Below are 19,870 nucleotides of genomic sequence, written 5' to 3'. Positions count from 1 at the left end.
GAAGCATCAACTAGACCATATTGTAGCAAGCAAGAACAGGGCAAGACCAAAAAAGGCGGATAATCACCAACGAGAGGAAATTGGAGAGGACCAAACCGAGTCGGTCACGAAGCGTTTTCAGCGAATCCAGCTTGCCAGGAAAAGGGCGAGGTTCAGAGGGATACGTCTGGTGACAATACAGCGTTGGGGAAAAGGCCGTCGGCATCCGGACAGTGGGGCAGAAGATCTCTGCTAGAGTGCCAGGTTAGCGATGATACACGGCGTGTAGGATGCAGGAGAGTGTGATAGGATGGGCTTTTGATGGGCTTAGGATGGGCGACCACAAAATGGAACTTGGAGAGGAATCTGCAGTCTTGATTCTTGAAATCAATCCGCCAACTTGTCGTACCTGTTCTCTTGCCAGTGCTCTGCCGTCCGACCAAGCAACACTCGTTGTACTATAGTCTCTTCAATATGCCAGGGATGTCACTATTATCTCCAGCTGCTATTGAAGCTGGAGGGCTCCTTCCTCATAATTGAAAATACTCCGTCGAAAGTTAAGTTGCCGTGAGTATGTTCATCTCTCTTTGGTCATTCTCCCAAGCCTCTGTCGTATCGTTTAACGGTCGTATCTCGAATACTTTCGTTCCATTTTCATTCCTTCGTATCTTCTCCCGATTTTATATCTCTTTTTTACGCTCACCTCGTCTCCATCTCCACCAGGTTTCCCTTCAGACAATCCAACATGGTCGCGCCCAAGATGGAACAAGTTCCTCTGTCGGCGCTCTCTCTGTGCATATCACCTTGCATCACCGCGAAAACCAAAGGCCTGACAGACTATGTCATTCGTTATCATCTTTATTCATTGGTTCGCAAAGTCGACGTCCTATGCAAAGCGTTGGACGAGCTTCGGCTCTCCGCAGACAACCACAAGCTGAGCGGTCATACTCAGATCTACCTCAAATTCGTCAACCTGGCGCCCGTACTTACCATGATTGCCGCGAACGACATAAAGAGACTTAGCTGGTGCACCACGGTCGATACCGTCCAGGTCCCTCAATTTACTTCGCAATGGAGACCCACGGCAGTGACGACCTGTGAGGTGGTCAACTACGGCATCTTAGTGACTTGGGCTATTTAGATGCATGTCCTATGGATCACTTCAACCACCATGAATCGAAATATCCTGCCCGCAGTGTACTTTCTTGGCCTCTTCATGCTGGAACAGTACCGCTTTCTCGAGGTCCAAGAAGCTTGCATATTCGACGCCGAAGAACACGCCATGAAACGGTGTCCTCTGGTTGCTTTCAAGGCACCTGACGGAGACGGTGCCGATGATCGGCAAGATATGGGACACGATTGTGCTATTTGTCAAGTGGAGGTCATTGGCAAAGCGGAATACGTCTACAACTTACCTTGCAATCATCAGTTCCACAGATGGTGCCTGATTGTCTGGTTGATTCGCGAGGGCCGCTCACACTGTCCGCTATGTCGATACCAGATTCTTATCAATGGTGTCTGTCGACCAGGATTGCGGTCGAGCTTAGGATATGGCAATGGCGCGATGTGTTAGCTGGGGGAGCATTGAGCTCTCCCGTTTCAGGACAGTCGGAAAAAGGGGACTTCTCGTGCATTTCGAGACTTGCTTTCGGCCGCAAAGGACATGTTGATGGGCAAAGGACTCGTGCAACTTGAGAATTGCGAAGAGAATCAAGCTGGGAAAGGGAGGATGGGACGCCTAAATATCGACGTGCCTGTCATGGAGGTTGAGTGGCACTTCTGTCTTTCGTTTTCGTGTACGGTCATTCTTTTGTTGTTACATTGATGGCGATGATCCATTGAGGTTTGCTGTGGCATCGCTATGACATTTTAGGGCATTGAAGAAAGTTTTGTACATTGTATCTAGCTCAGATGCATACGTTGAAAGCCAACTCAACAATCCCAATCCAGTTTCTTCTGCGCCACTCTCCCATAGGTGTGTTTTGCGCACTTTACTTTTCGGTCCTCTTCTGAGCTTGCCCACCATCCTGCGCATGCGACACGATGACCTTCTGCACCGTCTGCATAAACTGCTCGGTCTTGCCATGGGGAAACGTCGCGTTGTTGTTCAGATTCCGCACGATCTGGTCCAAGAACGGCATCTTCTGCTTCTTGACGTCGGGATATACGCCACGCACATAGGTATCCGCGAGGCCCTTGCGCTCAGCCGCGCGGGTAACCACGTCGTCAAACTCCATGTCCTTGGGCTGGACTTCGACGTTTGTCTTCTCAGTCTCCTTGTCCGCCTCTGCCCTAGCCATTTCCTGCGCAAGTTTCAAGACCTCTTCCTTCTCCGACTCGGATTCAAAACGCGTGAAATACCCCTTGGTGTACCATTCCGCCAATTGTCCCGGTGTCTGATATCCATGCGGAATTCGATGTGCGAGCCACTCGATCCTTTGTTGCACGCTCTCCACTAATCCGGAGTTGGAGAGTGGTGTGTTTGGCCAATCTTTGCGCAATTCAGAGACGGAGAGATCTTGACCGGGCACGTGAGGGAGTTCCGTCGTCGGATTCACGGGCGGGTCCACGATTGTGTTGATATAGTGCTCAACGCGGCTAGGGAGGTCTTCGGCGGCGAGCGCAGACGAATCTTCTTCTTCGGCAAGGGAGGTTTTGGTCTTCTCGACAAGGCGGCGGACGCGCCGGTCGGTGTGCTTGCCAGTCGCGGCAGAGGTTCTGGGCTGGTCTCGTCGTTGCGTCTGTTGGGGTTTTTGGCCTCGCCCAGCCGTTCGTCGAGCTACAGGCTGTTGACCTTGGCGTGGAGCTCCAGTGCGTTGTAGAAGGCGGCCGGGTGGTGGTGTGCGAGAACCTGCTCCTGCTCCAGTAGCTGTTCCACCTCGAGTAGCAGTCCCGGCTGGGCCTGGGGTTGGTGTTCGTGGTGTAGTTGTTCGTCGCAGGACTGGTCCTGCTGGCCGTAATTGTGGTCGAGCAGCCGAACCACTCGCGGTGTTTCTGTTAAGCGCGCCGCGTAGGGAGGGACCAGATAGAGGTCTGCCGCTCGGCTGGCGAGATGGCTTTTGGTCACCTAGGCGATGTTAAGGTCAGTCGGCCATGTCCTTGAACGGCTAGGCTTAGATGAGGAATGTGAGTGTTACCTTCATCACATGAGGCTCTTGAGCTGGAAAATCCTCTAACATTGTTGGCCAGCGGAACTGATGAAATGGTAGATCTTGGCCTGAGACCGAGTCTCGCACATCGTGCACAGACTTGCTCCATTGGAAGCCAAGAGAGAAAGACCTCTAGAATGGCGACAGCGAGGTGATGATGAAGTCTGTGGACCAGAGTGCAGGAAGCTCAACAGCCGCATTGAAAATTGTGATCACGTGGAAGCCAGAGACATCTCGACGGACAAGATTCGCGCCGCTTTTACGGGACATAAAAACCATTCTGTGGGCAGATCTTTTGCACCATCTTCTCCCCCCTTGGATATTGGAAGGCACATGCTGGAAGGTTGAACACACGAAACGAATACATTTGCCAGGGGAAAACGTGCGACTGTACACGCTGCAGTCCTCAATCAAGAAGGTAGCGTATTCTATTGGCGGACGTTTACAGGCGCAGTCAATCTCACCCAAGCAACACAGCGAATTCAGACCATGGACAACTACCAGATGAGAACGACGGACGCCGACCCGGCCGAAATCCAGTTCTGGAGGCCTTGGGTACCTAGGTAGGTAGCCGCGGCCTCCGGGCTAAGTGACCTCTCCGACAAGAATACGCCGAGTCTGAAAATACCCATTCTGTGAATACGACATTGCAGTCATCAGCTGAATATTTAGATGTTCAGCCGGCCACTTAATGCCGAGATACGAAGTTAACAGTTCAAATCTGCTCGGTCTCGGACGCCGCAGGGTGACCTTCCAATACCCTAGGTCTCCTTTGCATTTCTCGCCGCTTTCGCCGGTACACTCGTCGGTTGGAGTGCCAGGAAGGAGATCCCAAATCGCATCAGCAACTGGGGGAGGAAGACGTGTTACGAACGTCCCACTGTCCATAACCGCAATTCTCTGATCCAGCGAGAGCGTGATCTCTTGCGCTCCCTGGGAACATGAATCCATCAACTTCAATCGCATAAAACGCGTCCGTCAAGATAGGCGCAATGCCCCATTCTGATGTTAGTTTGATTGACTCCGGAATTCCACCAAACGCCAACAGGCCTGAGTCCCTCTCATCCATGTCGGCGGTGCCCAGGAGCGCAATGCTGAAGCTATTCCTTTCGATCAGCTTGTCCGCTATCATGGAGCCGAAGATAGATAGATATGAGGATGTTCCGACTGCGCCTAGTCCCAGTCCCAGTAGCCCGTCCAGTGAGCCATCAGTGCGGCCAAGGAACGCTTCATCCACCAACCCAATCACCTGGTCTTGGATTGCAATCCCTGCTATTGAGAGCGGACGTTGGATCAAGCCACCAGTCACGTTTGATTTGTCTACGTAGCTGGTGTAAAAGGGCTCGAGCGACTTCTCATCTTCTGGAACACTCAGGTGCGTGGGGAACGTGCATGCCGCTTCAGCAAATGGGTCAAAGCATGTGGTATTGAGTGATGCAACCCACGTATCGCTGCTGCCGGTGTCGACGAGGAGATTGAACGTAGTGTCGTCAATGACCACTTCGGCGGTGTACACTGCCTAGCCATACTGTTCAATAATACTGGAGATTTGCCGGCCCCTCACTTTCAGTGAGACCTAGTGCATGGATTGGACAGAAGGTCAGAAACAGGCTGGTAGCTAGTTTGTGACCATGCTGTACTGTATTGTATACCATTAAGAGTGAGTTTATTGAAATCTGAGGCGGAAATACCTTGAAATAACCCTAGTGGTAATCATCTTTTGTAGCGGACACGAACGGGGTGTTGTGATTCTAGTTTCTCTGTTTAGAACCTGTCTGCAATTGATTGCACACTGCAGGACCAAGAACCCTAGGGCTTATGTGCCCTGTTCATGCGGATTGGGAGGAGAAGCTAAGGCCGAAATGGCTGTATTCCCTCAGAGCAAGCCATGGTTTTACGAATGCGGAGTTTGTTTTGGAGTGTCTCGTGTAGCGAGGGAAGTCGATGCAGTGGAGTGAGCAAGTGGCAATGTGTGAGACGACGAGGAAAATGCATGAGAGAATACTCGGTATGTGATGATAGGGTAGTATGAGAGATGAAAATAATGAATATGAGAGGGAACATATACGAGAATGTCCGTTGTCACTATAGGCCAATATAGGCCAAGGCTGTGCGCCCCTACGCATGCCAACCCTGGACGGTACTAAACTAACAGAGGAGCCACATCAAGTTAGTCTGCCCACTGACTGTGGCAACCTAAGTAGTTACAGTACGTGGTGACAGAACTTCCGGGTGGCCCAGAATTGCCAAGGAGTGGAGTGCTTCGAGTCCACATCTTCCCCAATACGGTCAATGTCTTCTGTTCAAATCATGCCGCCCAGGACATCATTGCCTCGGGCTAAGCTTGGAGTACGGGGTAGCGTGGACCATAACAAGAGGTTCTGAGCGTGGACTTGCGCCCCAATCCTGTGTTGTGGCTTCAAGTCAAAGCTCATCACTGGCATGTCCATTCTTGTGACAGTCATCACTGGCCTCATCAGCTCGCAAATACAGACCCTTCTTGCCAGAGATTTCGACCACAACCCCAGCGCGTGAGATCCGCATGCGCCTAATTTTCCTCTCACTAGGTGCTCGCGTGCAGATTCCAAGATAGACAGCCTCAAGGAAACGTGTAAGATGTTTAAGTATCCAAATGGTTGATCGAATTTGTCTATCCTGAGAGATGTCTGTCTATCTGTCCGTTAAGCGAGTTCTTTTCTGTTTATATAGATGTTCAAACTGTGTAACAATAGCTAGCCTAAAACCTTTCCTGTCGCTGCCATCTATGTCGACGCTATCTTGCTGTAAATTGCGCTGTCGGTCAAACGGCAGGTCAAACGGGCTTGATACTCGATCTGCTTCACAAAACGCCTTACAACATCCCATTCTATCTAGGCTATCTTTCTTTAGGCCTTATCACGGCTCCTGTTGTCACAGCCCTGACTCCTTGCCAGCCACATGGTCAACCCAGCACAGCCAGAAGCTCGCCAATGGCCTAGCATTTTGATGAACCGAACGCCGCGGCTCTGTACAGAGATAATTCCTCGATCTATCACGAAGCATCCTGACTGGTGGTCATACCAATGGGACGATGGAAATAATGGAGCCGCGTACATGGTACAGATGGGGGAAGGCGACTTCCCTACCCGCGACGCCCAGATGCTTCTTGGAAATATCAATGGATTTGTCCCAGACACTTTTGCGTACATCGACCCTTGTGTGGCCGTGCACCGGAGTGCCATCGGAGCACCATTGAGGATATATTCACCAGACCGAACAAGAGCTCCAGACTTCAACGACCTTTTAAATGTCTACGGAGATGATGTGGCTGAGACGACGAAACACGTGCTGTTAGGAGGGAAAACCCCGTGTGATAGATAGACGAGAGCAACGGCTCTTTGAGACAGAGAATGACGCGCATTCACAAAGTCTTGATTCTGCCCTCTACATCAATCAACGACTTCCAACGCGCACTTCCCACGGCTAATACCTCAATCTACGTCATCACCTGTACAGCCGATGCCAGAGACGTATTCAAATGTCGGAATGTCTCCCTCAGAATGAAGAACGGCGTTGAATCGTCACAATCTCACTACTCGCGCTCGCTCATTGCAACTGGCGGAACCTGCACGGGCCCTGCCTGTAGACCTCTCCTTCGTAACCACAGTCGTGGCCGCAAAATAGCAAATCCTCCTCCAAACGAGGGCCTTGATGGTTGTTTCGATCTGACATAGCAAGCCACACGCATCAACCCATCGACTCGTACGCATTTCCGGATTCCAAGAACGTGCTCGAAGAAGTTCTCGGTCTAGTCGCAGCCATGGTTACGACGCGGATCAACTCCACGTTCTCGTACACTGTACCGAGCACCCTTACCATGTCTAATATGCATGTCGGGAGCGGGAATCCGGCAAACCTAGCGTTCCTGGCGTCTCCTATTGCTGGGGCCCTGATCTTAACCCATCTCGTTCTCCACGACTGGCTTTCACCTCTGGCCAAGTACGATAAGACAAATTTAGTAGACTTGCCCAAATTCGGGATCTGCAATGGGAGCGTGCAAGTACAAAGAATAATGCCAGCGGAGGAAAAACTATTAGGAAAGGTGAGGAAGCTATGCCTTTATATCAGCAAACGTTAGTTCCAGGAATGTTTTCTCTTTAGAGAACACAGCAGGGCTCGTGGAAACTATTGATGAATTTAGACGAGGAAGGGCTCAGGAGTAAAGGCAATGAGTCCACAGGTCCCTCCTACCAACCTCCCCTAATGCCGCAACAAACAGGTGAATCCTTTGGACGGAGTCCGTGGGTATGGCGATGGACATCCAGCTAGCCTATTCTGCCTATTTTAGCTCATCGGGCCGAACCTTTGGTACAAATCCGAGCAAGTTGCCGGAGTACCAAGACTTCCCCTTTCTAGCCTATTTGGGCTAATCCAGTATGCTTCAACGGGTTAAAGTCGAGGGACTGGAACTCGAGAAACTTGATTTCGCGTCACAATTTTGATTGCGGTTTCAAGCAAATTAATGCTCACCCCATCCGCAGTTTCTGGCTCTTGAGATGCTGCGTACAGGATGCCCCGTTCGCATGGTGTCAGTGACTCCCATGAGATGTCCATAAATGCAAGAGCTTCTACTGCGTTATGATTACTTCGCTGGCCCGGCCCTCTTTACCCAGAGCTCTTGTGCTCCTTTGCCTACTATTCACCGCCTGCTTGCAAGCTACAGCGAGCTTGACCATTGTCAACGGTCAGATATACACTCCAGGCTTAGCAATAATTGATGCGCCTCAACCGTTTACGCCTGAAGGGGGTGGTGAGTACATCTCGGCATGGAGCATTCTCTTCCGGACACGTTATGCTATTGCAAAAAGGTGATCTTGACGAACCTGACAGCGGTATTAGAATTCCTCCAAGTCGCAATTGATATCTCTGGAGATGGCCGGATCCCTCAGCCTCCATATTCTCCCAATGTTGAAACCGGAATTCTCAACATAACCATTTTCCTGTTCAGCTACGTAACGGGCCTCAACTTGACGATATCGAATGGCACCAGTTACGGCTGGTTGAACGACAGGTCGGAAGCACCTGAGTTCAATTGTAACTCCTCAACTAGTCAAGGCTTTCAGAATGCGGGCTGTGAGGAGATCATGGCACAAGAGAGCGGCAGTACCGTGAAACACGTCAATTGGGCGTGGCCTGACTGTTTCGTAAGTGACGACGGTGAAAAGGATTCCGGGAGCTCATCGGCCAGAGGGTCTTATAATGTGGGATCATGGCCGCTTCTCTCGCCCAACCTGGTGAACTGACACTTTTCGCAGGTCTCGATTCATCAGTCATTTCGTATCAACGGGACTGGATTCTACACCATTTTCAACCTCCCGATCCAGGTAACCAACTCCATCCCCAAAACCACGCAGCTGGCGGCCAGTCGAACTCGCCCATCGTGTACTCTTCGAAACAATTCTCTGCAAAATCAGACCAGCCAGGATGCTAGCGTGTCTTCTCCAACGTCTCAGCCATATCTCGGCGGTGCTCTTAGCACTGGCGCTGAGACCCAGAATATAGCAGTCGCTGGGATGCTCGTCTTCGGACGAAGCGTAACAGGATTCCCAATCCTTCTTATCACCGTCCTTATTTCAAGCTTGACGTGGTAATAGATGATATCAACCTATTGACCTCGATTTTATCTTGTCAAAGGCTATGCAGGCGGCGTCGGAAATGCATGATCATGCATGCGGTCAGCAACGGGGTGGTATAATCTTACTAGGACATACGCTGCTGCTGCGTCATGGATACCTTTTTTTCCACGTCGGAGATATTACGATGCAGCTCTACTCCATACTCTTGCAGGCATGATGAAAGTGAAAGCCATCTGAGAGTAGGCGGTCTCTCGTTCTTCCTCCATTCGCCAGGTCCAGTCCGAACATCGTTTATCCCATATATCTCATATGGTGGTGTGGTAAAGCAGACGAATTGTGTGATGGAAAGAAGCATTAGAGAAGAGCCTGGGTATTTTTGGCTGCTTGGATTGCGCACATCTGCAACCATGATCTTGTGCTGTCTGTCTGCTCTACAAATCACGGAGTACGGAGTACGCCACTCTAATTGGCTTCCCCACGCATCCCCTTTATACACAACGAGGCGATAAAGTAACAATGCTATGTCGTTAGCGCCTGGAAAATGTCCCGCCGGCGACGCCACGGGTAAGGCGCTCCCTCGTTCCGCTGCATTCAGCTTGTCTTCATTCTCCGGGTGTATCTTTCAATGGCCTGGCTCGTACGCAACTTGCCCTTTCCGTTCGACTACCTAAAGAAGATATACTTCTACACTGATACGGCGAAGGGCGATTGGTTGCGAGCTTGTGAGCTACCTGGGGTCCGACTCGGAACTTACAACGGCCTTACCGACGGTGTCCTAGATTTGTCTAGGTACATAATAGGTTAAAGAGGACGCCTGGCCCGGCACTGACCCCTCTCTCGCGCGTCTAGACGAAAATCCAATGTGACTATCCTTCTCGTCCTCCAGCTCGGGTGCTTGCGAGAGAACCAATGGGGTAGAAGGGCTAGAGGAGGCACAGTCGGCATCGATACCTTGGTTGCGTGCCTAGGTATTCCCCAATACTCGGTCAAAAATACTCTTCCCCGACCTTTTGGCCTCTCCAAAGTCTAAGTGGCTAGCTCGCTAGGTACATAAGCAAAGCTAAGGCTGCCCGCTGTACGAGCCCTTGAACGAATTCCGGTGCCTCGGCAGGCATATGCCAGCAGGACCTCGTATTCCAACAGAGTAAGTAATATTTAAAGTACCATGGCACCAAGCAATATAGTCTAGTATCACTTGGCGATTTCTTGGACAGCCACATCTTGTTTGAACTTCCTCTCTTCAAACTCCTTCTCTTGTTATCCTCGAAAACCACATCAGCTCGTCCCTCATACCCTCGAAGCCGGCTAAATGGCCCTCTGGAAGCTCCTCTCTGGACCTCGGGAATCTCAACTACACAGTCTCCACACCTCCACACCTCCACCTCCCCGCAAGCTGCAATGTCATGACGTGGCGTTTCAGTTACGAGAGCTTCAGGCTACTCGTTCTCCAACTCGAAAACCCTGGTATGCTCTCATCCGGACATTCCAGAGTCCGAAATACTACAAATACCTACGGAGAGCAGGCTACGGCTTGGGATGGATCATCGCACCGAGAGGGCATAAAATATCCTCGAATGTGTCTTGACAGAGCAAAACACCAGTCTGCTGATTAGGTTCGACGCTTCCAACCCACCCATGCATCTTTGGGTCGAGCGAGGTCCTCCTCAGGGAGTCTCACACAATTCTGCATTCGCCTGCATAAATCCCTTTCAGGTGCTCTACAGGTCCTTTTGACCGAGATTGAACGTCCGATTCCCCTCTACCCCAGCTGTGGCCAAACACGACAAAGTTTCCCCTTGCCTAGGTAGGTACTTACTTATCCCCACAGCTCCAGGGATATAAACCCGCTTTTCACCGCAAAAATCCCTGCATCTGTATGCTCACTGGCTCCTCGACGCCATCGATGGCAAAATGTTACAATCCCCACGGGGCTTGAACAGGTTGCATTGTCCAGTCACTGCCCACCGCTGACTCCCCGCTGCTGGACTTGCACATGGCGAGCTGTTCTCCTGAACGGAAATACTCCAACCAACGTGGCTTGAACGCATCTACCGAGTCGTCATTGCAGGGCACTGTGAGCGCCAAACCGTGTTGAAAACCCTTCAAGAAGGCCGGACTGTCCCTGGCTTTCATTTTGCTTTTCGCCTCTTTCTGTTTCGTTGCGTGGCCCTTTTGAGTCTCATCCCTTGCCTCACCTAGCAAAGAATCTCAGAGGTACTTACCATTTCCCCCCTCCTTTGATTCTCTCGCGAAGCCGTGTGTTTTCACTTCATTTATGATGGAGGACATCAAAACCCCTCCCTTGAACCACCTCAACTCGAAAGAGGATTTCCTCCGCCGCGTACAGACGGCGGACAGTGTCTTCCTCCCTCGTGATGTGTTTGAGGCCCTTTATCTCTCTCCTGAACGAAATGTGCCCGGAGATTTGAGGAAGAAGGTAATTTTTCAATCACTCATTCCAACAGGCTTGTCTCATGGCTGTCTTCTCTACTAGTTTGGCAATCCAACACCTGCCGCTCTCATTGGCTTCGTCATGTCTGCCACTCCTTACGCTGCCGCAAACATGGGTTGGCGTGGTGCAGGAGGTCTGGGAGGTGCCCTTATGTGAGCCTTCCTCCCTACTCCTACAGAGGCCCCAAACACCATTGATGTCTCCCAAAGAAGTTCCCCTCCTGCTCCTACCGCCCAAGTTGGACTAACACCGCTTCCACAGCCCAACAATGATCTTCTTCGGCGGTGTTCTCCAGATCCTCGGCGCCATCGCCGAATGGATCCTGGGCAACACCTTTTCCATGTGCTTATTCTTTACCTACGGCACTTTCTGGATTGTTGCTGGCACTCAACTCATCCCTTGGTTCGGCGTGGGAGTCCAATACTCGACCACGGGAGACACGCTGCATGGAATGACTGAACCGAGCTATTTCGCCACTGTCGGTACGTCTCTTTCGAGGCCACACAAACACCAAAGAGCCCACTAACGCACTCGCTCCTGTGCACAGGATTCTACTACCTCTCCCTCGCCATGATCACCACAATCTTTACCATCTGCTCTCTGCGTACTAATATCGTCTTCTTCTCCGCGCTCTTCACACTGATCTTCGCCTTTGGCTGTGCCGCGGGAGCTTTCTGGAACTTGGCGCTTGGGAATGCGGATATGGGCAGCAAGTTGACTATAGTGAGTCGTCCAATCCCTTGGCATTGCATCCTTTGCCTTCGCTTATGCCTATGTCTGAACTTCCGCCGTTCCCTGTGATTCTTTCGTTGAGAACGCCACTTCCCATTACACTAGAATAATTCCCAAGCTAACACGATCCCCCCATCTGCAGGCAGCAGGAGCATTCACCTTTGCACTTACGATGATGGTGTGGTACCTCCTTGCGGTACAATTGCTTGAATGCGTCGACTTCCCGCTGACGCTCCCTGTGGGGGATCTGTCAAAATTCATCAAGGGAAAGACTGAAAGGGCTGCGAAGAAGGTAGCGGGTAGCGGGACTGATAGTGGGACTTAGATCAATGGAGGCCATGTTGCGCCAAGAGCTGGGAGTTACCTGATGGTGTAGGCGATGAGATGCAGGACCCGGGATGGGCAGAGCGACAGGACGCAAATACGAGGACTGGTAGCCCCAGCGAGCTACTAAGTAGGCGGATCAGATTCGGCGGCGAAAATACCATCAGAAATTAGCGCCGCATAAACGTGCATGATGCAGCCTCTCGGCCCCTAGACTCTCATACACAACTTTCAGGTTGGTTCTTAAGCTGTGCACGAACGGCAATCAGTCTGCCTGACCCCCGTACCCTCATGCATATGTGCGGTGCTGCACTGTCACAAATCGGGCAACCGTCCGAGAACATGCGAACTTAATACTCCCTTGCTCATTTTGAAAGCACGCACCAAGGAAGCACGCCATGGGGACAGCAAAAAGCTGGAGAAGAATCGAGAGAGGCGCTGGTATGTGTCCAAGACGCTCGCATGAGAAAACAGACCCAGGATCGTCGTATCCATAGCTCGAAGAGCCGGGCGTTTGTACTTGTATGTAATGGACGCAAATTGCCTCTTGCTCTTCGGCCCCCTTCGGCCGAGCACATATCCATGAGCATCCTTCGTCGTTTGAGACCAGGCACGAACTCTTCAGGTGTAGCTGCAAGCCATCGAACGAGGTTCTTTGCTTCTGGCTCGGCGCCTTCCGATACCGCTGCCACAGATTCCACTGCCACATCATCTGGGCCCTGCGTCGGATCCCGTGGCCTCGCAGATCATTCTGGAATTCAGGGAGAAATACGAGATCCTATTTCATTGACACCACCAAGATCTTTCTATATACAGAGCTTTGGATGATTCGTGGAAGTAGCTCTGGATCAGTGTTCTCTAGGAGTCTGCAAGGAGAGAGTAGAGGGCAGTCACTTCCAATCCCGTCTTGCAGAAGCACCATCACCACCACCCAAGTCTAGATCCGTTAAGCGCTCTCCGAATCACGGAAGCGTCACCACGCAATGGTTGCGCCATCAAAGGACATGAATTTCCCCGAGGTGGATTCTCGCGAGGAGTCTTCAATCTGCAAAGCACCTCGATTAGCATTCCGTCAAGCTTACTGTGCTTCGACTCCAACGCCCACTTACCACATTCATCAAACCAGAAACGCTCTCTTCCACTGTGTTTGGAGCGCTTTCAAGCCCGAACGATCTAGCTGAACTGTTTCCCATCTCCGTCTGAACCCAGCTATGCACTCGTGAAATACTCGGTCAATCCTGCGATGCCCATCCATGGCTGAGAGGAGGCGCACTGAAACTCACCCAGGATGAATGGGAAACGCAATGATATCCTCGTTCTCGAGATGGATTTTCTTGGTGACATAGTTCAAGGCGGCCTTGGACGTGCCGTACACGGCATTGGGAACATTCGCTTTCTCCATCTCTGCGATCGCGCCTGCCATCGAGGCCATCGTGACGAACTTTCCGACCTTCTGGGATTTCCGAAGTAGCGGTAGGACAGCTCGGAACAAAATAATATTCCCAATCACGTTGACATGGAAATGTTCGAGGAGATCAGACGTCTGAGCATCCTCGACCTTTGGAAAAACCTTTGCAATGCCTGCATTGGCTATGACGGTGTCTATGACCGTGATACTGTGAGCAGACTGCAGCTCTTCCATCGCTCGAGTAGCGTCGGTCTCGGAAGACATGTCGATTTTGACCACGATCAGGGAACTCGAAGGTGCCTTGGGAAGATCTCGAAGGGCCTTGGCTGTATCATCTGTTGCATCCCTAACAGCAGCCACAACAGTATTATCAGGTCGGCGTAGATAAGCCTCAACCAGAGCCCTCCCGAGACCTACGAGCAACATTAGCAGGTATCTTTCTGCCTCATTTTCGCTGGAAAGCAAACCTCGGTTGGCCCCTGTGATCAGATATATAGTCGACATTCTTTTCTCCTAGGATGTGAGATGGGAAAAAAAGCTTCGCACTCTTGTCTCGACATAGCTCTCCGCACGGGGAATACCAGCTAATATATGCACGGCCGGACATGCTGGGCTTCTACATGGAAGCCACCGACTTACCAAGCGCATGTGCGCATTTGGGTGTGTACAGTCCGGACGGCCTCATTGAATGGTCATCCGCAGCTCGTCCGTCCGTGACAATTCTCTCTCATACCGTTTTGTCAGAAACTAGATTTGTTGACTGACTCCATCTGCAGCTGGTTGGTCCGTGGACATGACCCGATACGGAAGTGTCAGAAACTAGTATGTTATGTATGCTGTAGTCGTCGAGTGTGTCTACACAATGACATTAAAGGAAGTCTCAGACCAGATGAGCCACGGCGAGAAATAAGAGGACAGTCTGACGCTGTGCCTGCAAAGAGGTAAAGGACCAAAAAAAACGACGAGGAGGCCGCTGGTTCGAATAGAACTCACCGTCTGGTTGAGCGATAGAAAACAGTCACTGTCAAAGACAAGAAGAAGTCCCGCCGAAATGGCAGGCGCCCTCCATCGCAATAATAATTACCTCTCGCGTCGCAGCTAAGAAGACGCAATGTCAGACCAGACTGTACATAGTATATTGGTCTTCGGGGTTCGCTGCAGACACCGAGGCTGATGCCAAGACATCCACCCACTAGTCCTAATACGGCAACTGGATTCTCGACTCGCATCATTTTCAATTGTTTATGACTTGTCCTTCACCTTCGAATCCTCTTTCAGATCAACATTAACCACCAGCAAACACCATGGTCCACACCCGTGGGCAAGGGGCCCGACCCGAAGGCTTCTCGGAGTACCAACCACCAAAACGTGAGCGAAAGGTTGCGCCTAGGACACCTATGGCGCCTCTCATTGTTTCCCGCTCCTCGTCCTCTTCCTCCCCTTTCCTCGCCGTCGATCCGTCTGCCCTGACGGGGGCGGCAATAACCAGGGCGCCTGCCCGGACGCGATCCCTCTATAGAGATGCGTCCACCCAAACGGACGCTGAGCTGACGTGCAATTGCCACCTAGAGCCCGCGAGCGCGAAGCGACGACGAGAACCCGACGACGGCGCCACCCAGGCCGCGTCGAAGCGGCACAAAGCCATCACCCCGGAACAACCGAAGTTCCTGTTCTCGAAGACTCGAAACCGAAGCCTCCTAACCTCTGCGCCCTCCAAACTCAGCTCCCGACACGAGTCCCCCTTCTTCCATCGCACTTTAGAGCCCACGAGCCCCGAATCCAGCCCGGCTAACACACAGGAACGTCCCATCTCGCAAGAACGACCGACGCCACAGCAACTAGGCACTCCTGCCCCAGCTGCAGCACAAGGTGGCATTATGGGAAGTGTGAGGAAACTTTTTGGCTACTTCACCGGTAGCAGCACACAAGGTCCGGCAAAAAACGTGGTCGGGCAACAACCACCACCACCATCACAACAAAGCAGTCTTATTGACCAAGACCAAACACAAGATGGAGACACAACTGCCAGAGAATCACTGGAGTTTTCCGAACAAGGCAGTCCTACCCCTGCTCCACGCATCACCATCTACGAACCTGACTCACCTGCTCGTGACTTTCCCCTTCCTGATAGCAGGATCCTTACGCGTGAATATCTCAAGAGGCGCAGAACCGCAAACACCATTGGAGGTCGTGAACAGTTGGCAGCCATGGCCGATAGCACAGAAAGCAGAGCAGCGGACTTCAACCCTACCGAAACGCCAGGTACCAACAAGCGCAAACTCACTTCGGTTGAAGGCCAGATTCCAGGTCCGAAAAGAGGTGGTTTCGGAATCGATGACAGCTATCTCGACATGGAAAATGAAGTTGAAGGTATCGGTGAATCATCGTTGACAGAAGCCCAACCCGCCACACCCGCAACGAGACTTCTACCACAAACTCCTCTGCGCTCGGCAATGAGACAGACCGGTACAGACTTCGGCACAGTCGGACGATCCGTCAAATCAGTGCGCATCAACCCAGTGGACTCGGTCAAAGCTGTCTACGGCCAATATGGTCGCTCTGGAGACTATCGTGGCAGCACCTTCGCTGACCTTGAAAGTCAATCGCCGGACTCCTCATCTTCGCTTCCATTTGAGGTGCAGCACATACACTCGCCGACGACAATCCAGAATACCAGAGGAAACACATTCCGACTCGATCCCAATATCATCGATCCAAATGATGACACTTGGCGACCATCCCTCGCAAATCCCAGACCCGGTCACTTCCGCGTTCCTGACTCAGATGAATTTGAATTTGAAGAGGAAGAGGACACCCTCACGCTGCATCAGGCCGCAGCACAGGAAGAAGTACCACCTCAACCTAGTACCCCTCGGATGTCGCATGCAGAACTCCCCCCAACTAGTCCATTCGAATTATCCGGATTCACAGGACACACCGATAGCATTATGGTGAACGAGACGCAAGAGTTCAGACTCAACAAAGCGAGATCTGATGCACAGAAATACAAACCTGCCAGATCTTCCCGGCTTTTCATGAGCGAGAAAGCGCGATCGCGTTCATCGTCTCCACCGGGCTCAGAAACAGAATTTACTGAATCTCAAATCGAGACTGGCGAAATGCTAACCGCGAATTATCCTGGCGGACAATTCCAAGAAACACCAGTTCGAGCCAGTACAAGACCTACAGTGTCAAGGCTCGCGGGCCGCGAAGAGTTAGACAACACCCTGATTGGGCAAGACGGCATGACAGACTATCAACGCGAGCACCAATATGACTCATGGGCGGAAAACCTCCTGAATGGCGGCAATGCCCCATCACCACAGACATACGTTGAGGCCGGGATCGCATCATCGTATGTGGAAACACTCGTACAAAAGACATGGACAGAGAGAGATACCCGAGAATCGATTGAGTTCTGGGACAGGGAGTTTGAGGAAGGGTTAAGGACTGCACGACAGGCAACCGCTCAGGGAAGACAGTTGCTTTGGGTGACTGATCCCGAAGAGATTTTGGAGTTTGAACGAAATGGGTATTGAACTATTGAAAGCGGACTTGCGTTGCCAGTGCCGCAACATCACGTCAAGCCTCTATTGAAAGATCAAAGAGGCGCTGTTTGAAAACGCAGACTATTAATATCGATTTGCTTCGCCAACGCTGCAACATCATATCAGGCATGCATGAAAGAACCAGAGGTGCTGTTGAAGAGGGGGCGTGTTAATATCGGGTTCCAGTGGACTCGTGTGAGGAAGCCACGTCGAGCTCTTGTGTGTCTCCGTGGTGGACAATCTTGGAGTTCCTTCACCTGTCAGTCCCGAGCTATCATGTCTCTCTGGCGATAGAAAGCTACGTCGAGCTCTCGTGTGTCTCCGTGGTGGACGACCTTGGAATCTCCTTTACATACCAGGGTCGAGCTCTCGCGTGTCTCCACTGGTCATCGGGAGATTCCAAAGCGTCCGTTTCTCGAGTACTACCATGCAAATACTACTCATTATGAACATGTCTCTCTTCTTGTGTAGCTGTTATTGTCTATGTACCTTCCAGCACTGCCACCTCGTAGATGGTTTTCGCTCAAGAGCTCCTTTAAGCGTATGAACACGCGTCCTCAACTGTGCCCAGCGTCAGGACTTGCATCCGCAATGCGTTCCGTGTTGCCAGCCTCCGCGCCATTGACACTGGCACCATCGACGAAGCCGACCTCAATCAAACTCATCATGCTGCCCGGCGGGGTCCGTATAGCGACAATGCCCAACGTCTTCCCTTTCCCGGCGGCTTCGTCTCCGGCGGCGGCAAAGACGTCCTGTACCAAACCCTCGCCGGCCTTTGCGAACAAGTCCGCCCACTCGGCCTCGTCGCGCTCCTTGGCGTTGAGCAACAACATCATCTGCAGGTCCTGGGAGCGCTTGATGCGCTCGAGCGGCTCGGGCAGCAGCCCCGCGGCGGGGGGCATGACCTGGTCCATGATGAGGATGCGCGAGTCTGGGCCCATGGCGGGGACGATCTGTTGCAGGACCCTGACGGCCAGGGCGTCGCTGTGGTTGTGGATGATCATGCGCAGGAAGTAGACTGCCGCGCCCTTCACGGGCTGCGGCATGAAGTAGTCGTGGGCCATGAAGTCGAATCTCGGGCGCAGGGGCATGGGAATCACGCTGGTCGCCGGGTCGCGCGCAGAGGCCACCACCTTGGGCAGGTCCTGCACGACGATGCGCACGCTCGGGTCCGTGGCTTCGGCGATGGGGATCGCGCAGTGTCCTGCGTTTCCCGCCACGTCGACCACGACGCTGTCCCGCGGCAAGCCCCCCCAGTCGTACCCGCGCGATACGTGGCTGTTGGCCATGAGCGGGTTCGCCGTCAGGTGCGTCATCAGACGGCCAAAGCGCTCGCGCACAGCTGGGTTGGTCTCGTAGTAGTCGTGGCACGGCAGGTCGGTGTCGTAGTAGTAGCTGAGCGCCGTGCGCGAGGGCTCTGGGCGCCCGTGGCCCCATTTCTCCAGCGCTTCGACCTGCACCGCGCACAGGGGGAACGTGTCCTCGGCCAAAAAGCCCGTAAAGGTCGCGATGCCCGCGTGTGTGGCCAGCAGGCGTGACGACGCCGTGTGCCCGACGTGTCCCGGCTGCGGCTCCGTGAAGACGTGGATCGCCATCAGCTGTCGCAGCATTTGCTTGAGCTGCGAGGCATCCAGCCCCAACTTGACCGCGAGGTCTGCGTAGCTGATTGTGCCGTCCAAGGGCACGCCCGAGGCCACGTTGTATCTGTACACGTAGCGGAAGGCGTTCAGATCGTGGTTCTGCAAAATCAGCACATCTCGTTCATCAGACAAAAGTGAGTTTTTGTTTCTGTTTTCTTTCTTTTGCGTTGAAAGAAAAAGGAATGGGCCATTTGATCTATTTCTTTCTCTCATTGTTTTTTTTGGTGGTTCTTAGGTCTGGACTTGGGACTACGCACGCAGTGATAGAGATGCCATGTCAAAACATCATCTGGCCCCGAGGCAAGGTCATACAGGCGCCTGGCTGCCGTGCGAAGCTCGAGCCTGATCTGCTGGATCTCCGGGGTCGCGGCGGGAAAGGAAGAGGGTCCATTCTCGTCGAAACTGGGCTGTGGGTGGTTGGTGGCGGATAGATACTGTTTGATCTGCCTGGCCGTGGAGAGGCATGTCTCTGCTAGCTTCTCAAGGTCTTCTTCCTTGGGGGCTAACATTGTGTGGTTTCGGGGGCCTTGAGGAGAAGAGGCAAAGGAGCAAGCAAGCAAGCAAGGGCTGAGAATCCACCACTATGATGATGTTTGAGATAAAAAGATCTAAAGTGAAAAGAAGCTGTAGCCTGTATGCAGCTTGCGGACTTAGGCGTGGGAATGCAGAGATGTGAGAAGTAATACTCTGTACCTACCTAGGCCCATATCATCGGCCTCGTCAAGTCGGGTGGGTGTGAGGGTGTCGACAGTACCCCATACTTATCAAGTGACAACACAGCAGCGCAGTAGTTTCCGTTCCGGAGCCAGGAACAGGTCTAGGAGCTTACTTGGTATGTACCAAGGGTCATTCCCCGTGTTGGCAGACCGAGGACAAGGGCTTGTGAGAGGCCGTTAGCAGCGGGACTACCAAGTAGCGGGAAGGGGAAACCCGGGAGATCGGATACTGATGAGGATACTGGGTAGTGCTGCGGGTGTGAAGCGGATGGGCGCCTTAAGCATGTGCAGCCAGAGAAATGGAAAA

General features: G+C 52.3%; 9 protein-coding genes across 9 annotated transcripts; 5 read left to right on the top strand and 4 right to left on the bottom strand.

Moving 5' to 3' along the window:
* Window positions 1-724: 724 nt before the first annotated feature.
* A1O5_09363 (uncharacterized protein) lies at window positions 725-1,120 on the top strand (the record flags this gene model as incomplete). The annotated part of the gene is made up of 1 exon (XM_007749942.1): window positions 725-1,120. One exon carries the CDS (start codon window positions 725-727, stop codon window positions 1,118-1,120), a length of 396 nt encoding a protein of 131 aa, XP_007748132.1.
* A 30-nt stretch (window positions 1,121-1,150) lies between these two features.
* On the top strand, window positions 1,151-1,552 carry A1O5_09362 (uncharacterized protein; the record flags this gene model as incomplete). Its single annotated transcript, XM_007749941.1, has 1 exon — window positions 1,151-1,552. One exon carries the CDS (start codon window positions 1,151-1,153, stop codon window positions 1,550-1,552), a length of 402 nt encoding a protein of 133 aa, XP_007748131.1.
* A 418-nt stretch (window positions 1,553-1,970) lies between these two features.
* A1O5_09361 (uncharacterized protein) lies at window positions 1,971-3,158 on the bottom strand (the record flags this gene model as incomplete). Its single annotated transcript, XM_007749940.1, has 3 exons — window positions 1,971-2,720; window positions 2,774-3,046; window positions 3,117-3,158. The coding sequence occupies 3 exons, from the start codon at window positions 3,156-3,158 to the stop codon at window positions 1,971-1,973; spliced, it is 1,065 nt and encodes a 354-aa protein (XP_007748130.1).
* Window positions 3,159-3,969: 811 nt separating this feature from the next.
* Window positions 3,970-4,845, bottom strand: A1O5_09360 (uncharacterized protein; the record flags this gene model as incomplete). Its single annotated transcript, XM_007749939.1, has 2 exons — window positions 3,970-4,647; window positions 4,831-4,845. The coding sequence occupies 2 exons, from the start codon at window positions 4,843-4,845 to the stop codon at window positions 3,970-3,972; spliced, it is 693 nt and encodes a 230-aa protein (XP_007748129.1).
* A 3,088-nt stretch (window positions 4,846-7,933) lies between these two features.
* Window positions 7,934-8,410, top strand: A1O5_09359 (uncharacterized protein; the record flags this gene model as incomplete). Its single annotated transcript, XM_007749938.1, has 1 exon — window positions 7,934-8,410. One exon carries the CDS (start codon window positions 7,934-7,936, stop codon window positions 8,408-8,410), a length of 477 nt encoding a protein of 158 aa, XP_007748128.1.
* Window positions 8,411-11,021: 2,611 nt separating this feature from the next.
* A1O5_09358 (uncharacterized protein) lies at window positions 11,022-12,252 on the top strand (the record flags this gene model as incomplete). Its single annotated transcript, XM_007749937.1, has 5 exons — window positions 11,022-11,180; window positions 11,238-11,347; window positions 11,457-11,677; window positions 11,743-11,918; window positions 12,070-12,252. The coding sequence occupies 5 exons, from the start codon at window positions 11,022-11,024 to the stop codon at window positions 12,250-12,252; spliced, it is 849 nt and encodes a 282-aa protein (XP_007748127.1).
* A 972-nt stretch (window positions 12,253-13,224) lies between these two features.
* Window positions 13,225-14,163, bottom strand: A1O5_09357 (uncharacterized protein; the record flags this gene model as incomplete). Its single annotated transcript, XM_007749936.1, has 4 exons — window positions 13,225-13,296; window positions 13,361-13,460; window positions 13,535-14,072; window positions 14,127-14,163. 4 exons carry the CDS (start codon window positions 14,161-14,163, stop codon window positions 13,225-13,227), a joined length of 747 nt encoding a protein of 248 aa, XP_007748126.1.
* An 800-nt stretch (window positions 14,164-14,963) lies between these two features.
* A1O5_09356 (uncharacterized protein) lies at window positions 14,964-17,198 on the top strand (the record flags this gene model as incomplete). The annotated part of the gene is made up of 1 exon (XM_007749935.1): window positions 14,964-17,198. One exon carries the CDS (start codon window positions 14,964-14,966, stop codon window positions 17,196-17,198), a length of 2,235 nt encoding a protein of 744 aa, XP_007748125.1.
* A 566-nt stretch (window positions 17,199-17,764) lies between these two features.
* A1O5_09355 (uncharacterized protein) lies at window positions 17,765-19,356 on the bottom strand (the record flags this gene model as incomplete). The annotated part of the gene is made up of 2 exons (XM_007749934.1): window positions 17,765-18,946; window positions 19,105-19,356. 2 exons carry the CDS (start codon window positions 19,354-19,356, stop codon window positions 17,765-17,767), a joined length of 1,434 nt encoding a protein of 477 aa, XP_007748124.1.
* Window positions 19,357-19,870: the final 514 nt, after the last annotated feature.

The sequence above is a fragment of the Cladophialophora psammophila genome, assembly GCF_000585535.1.
Source record: "Cladophialophora psammophila CBS 110553 chromosome Unknown aczJe-supercont1.16, whole genome shotgun sequence".
NCBI classification, from domain to species: Eukaryota; Fungi; Ascomycota; class Eurotiomycetes; order Chaetothyriales; family Herpotrichiellaceae; genus Cladophialophora; species Cladophialophora psammophila.
The sequence above is the reverse complement of the archived record's forward strand: the minus strand, read 5'-3'. Positions and strand labels throughout refer to the sequence as shown.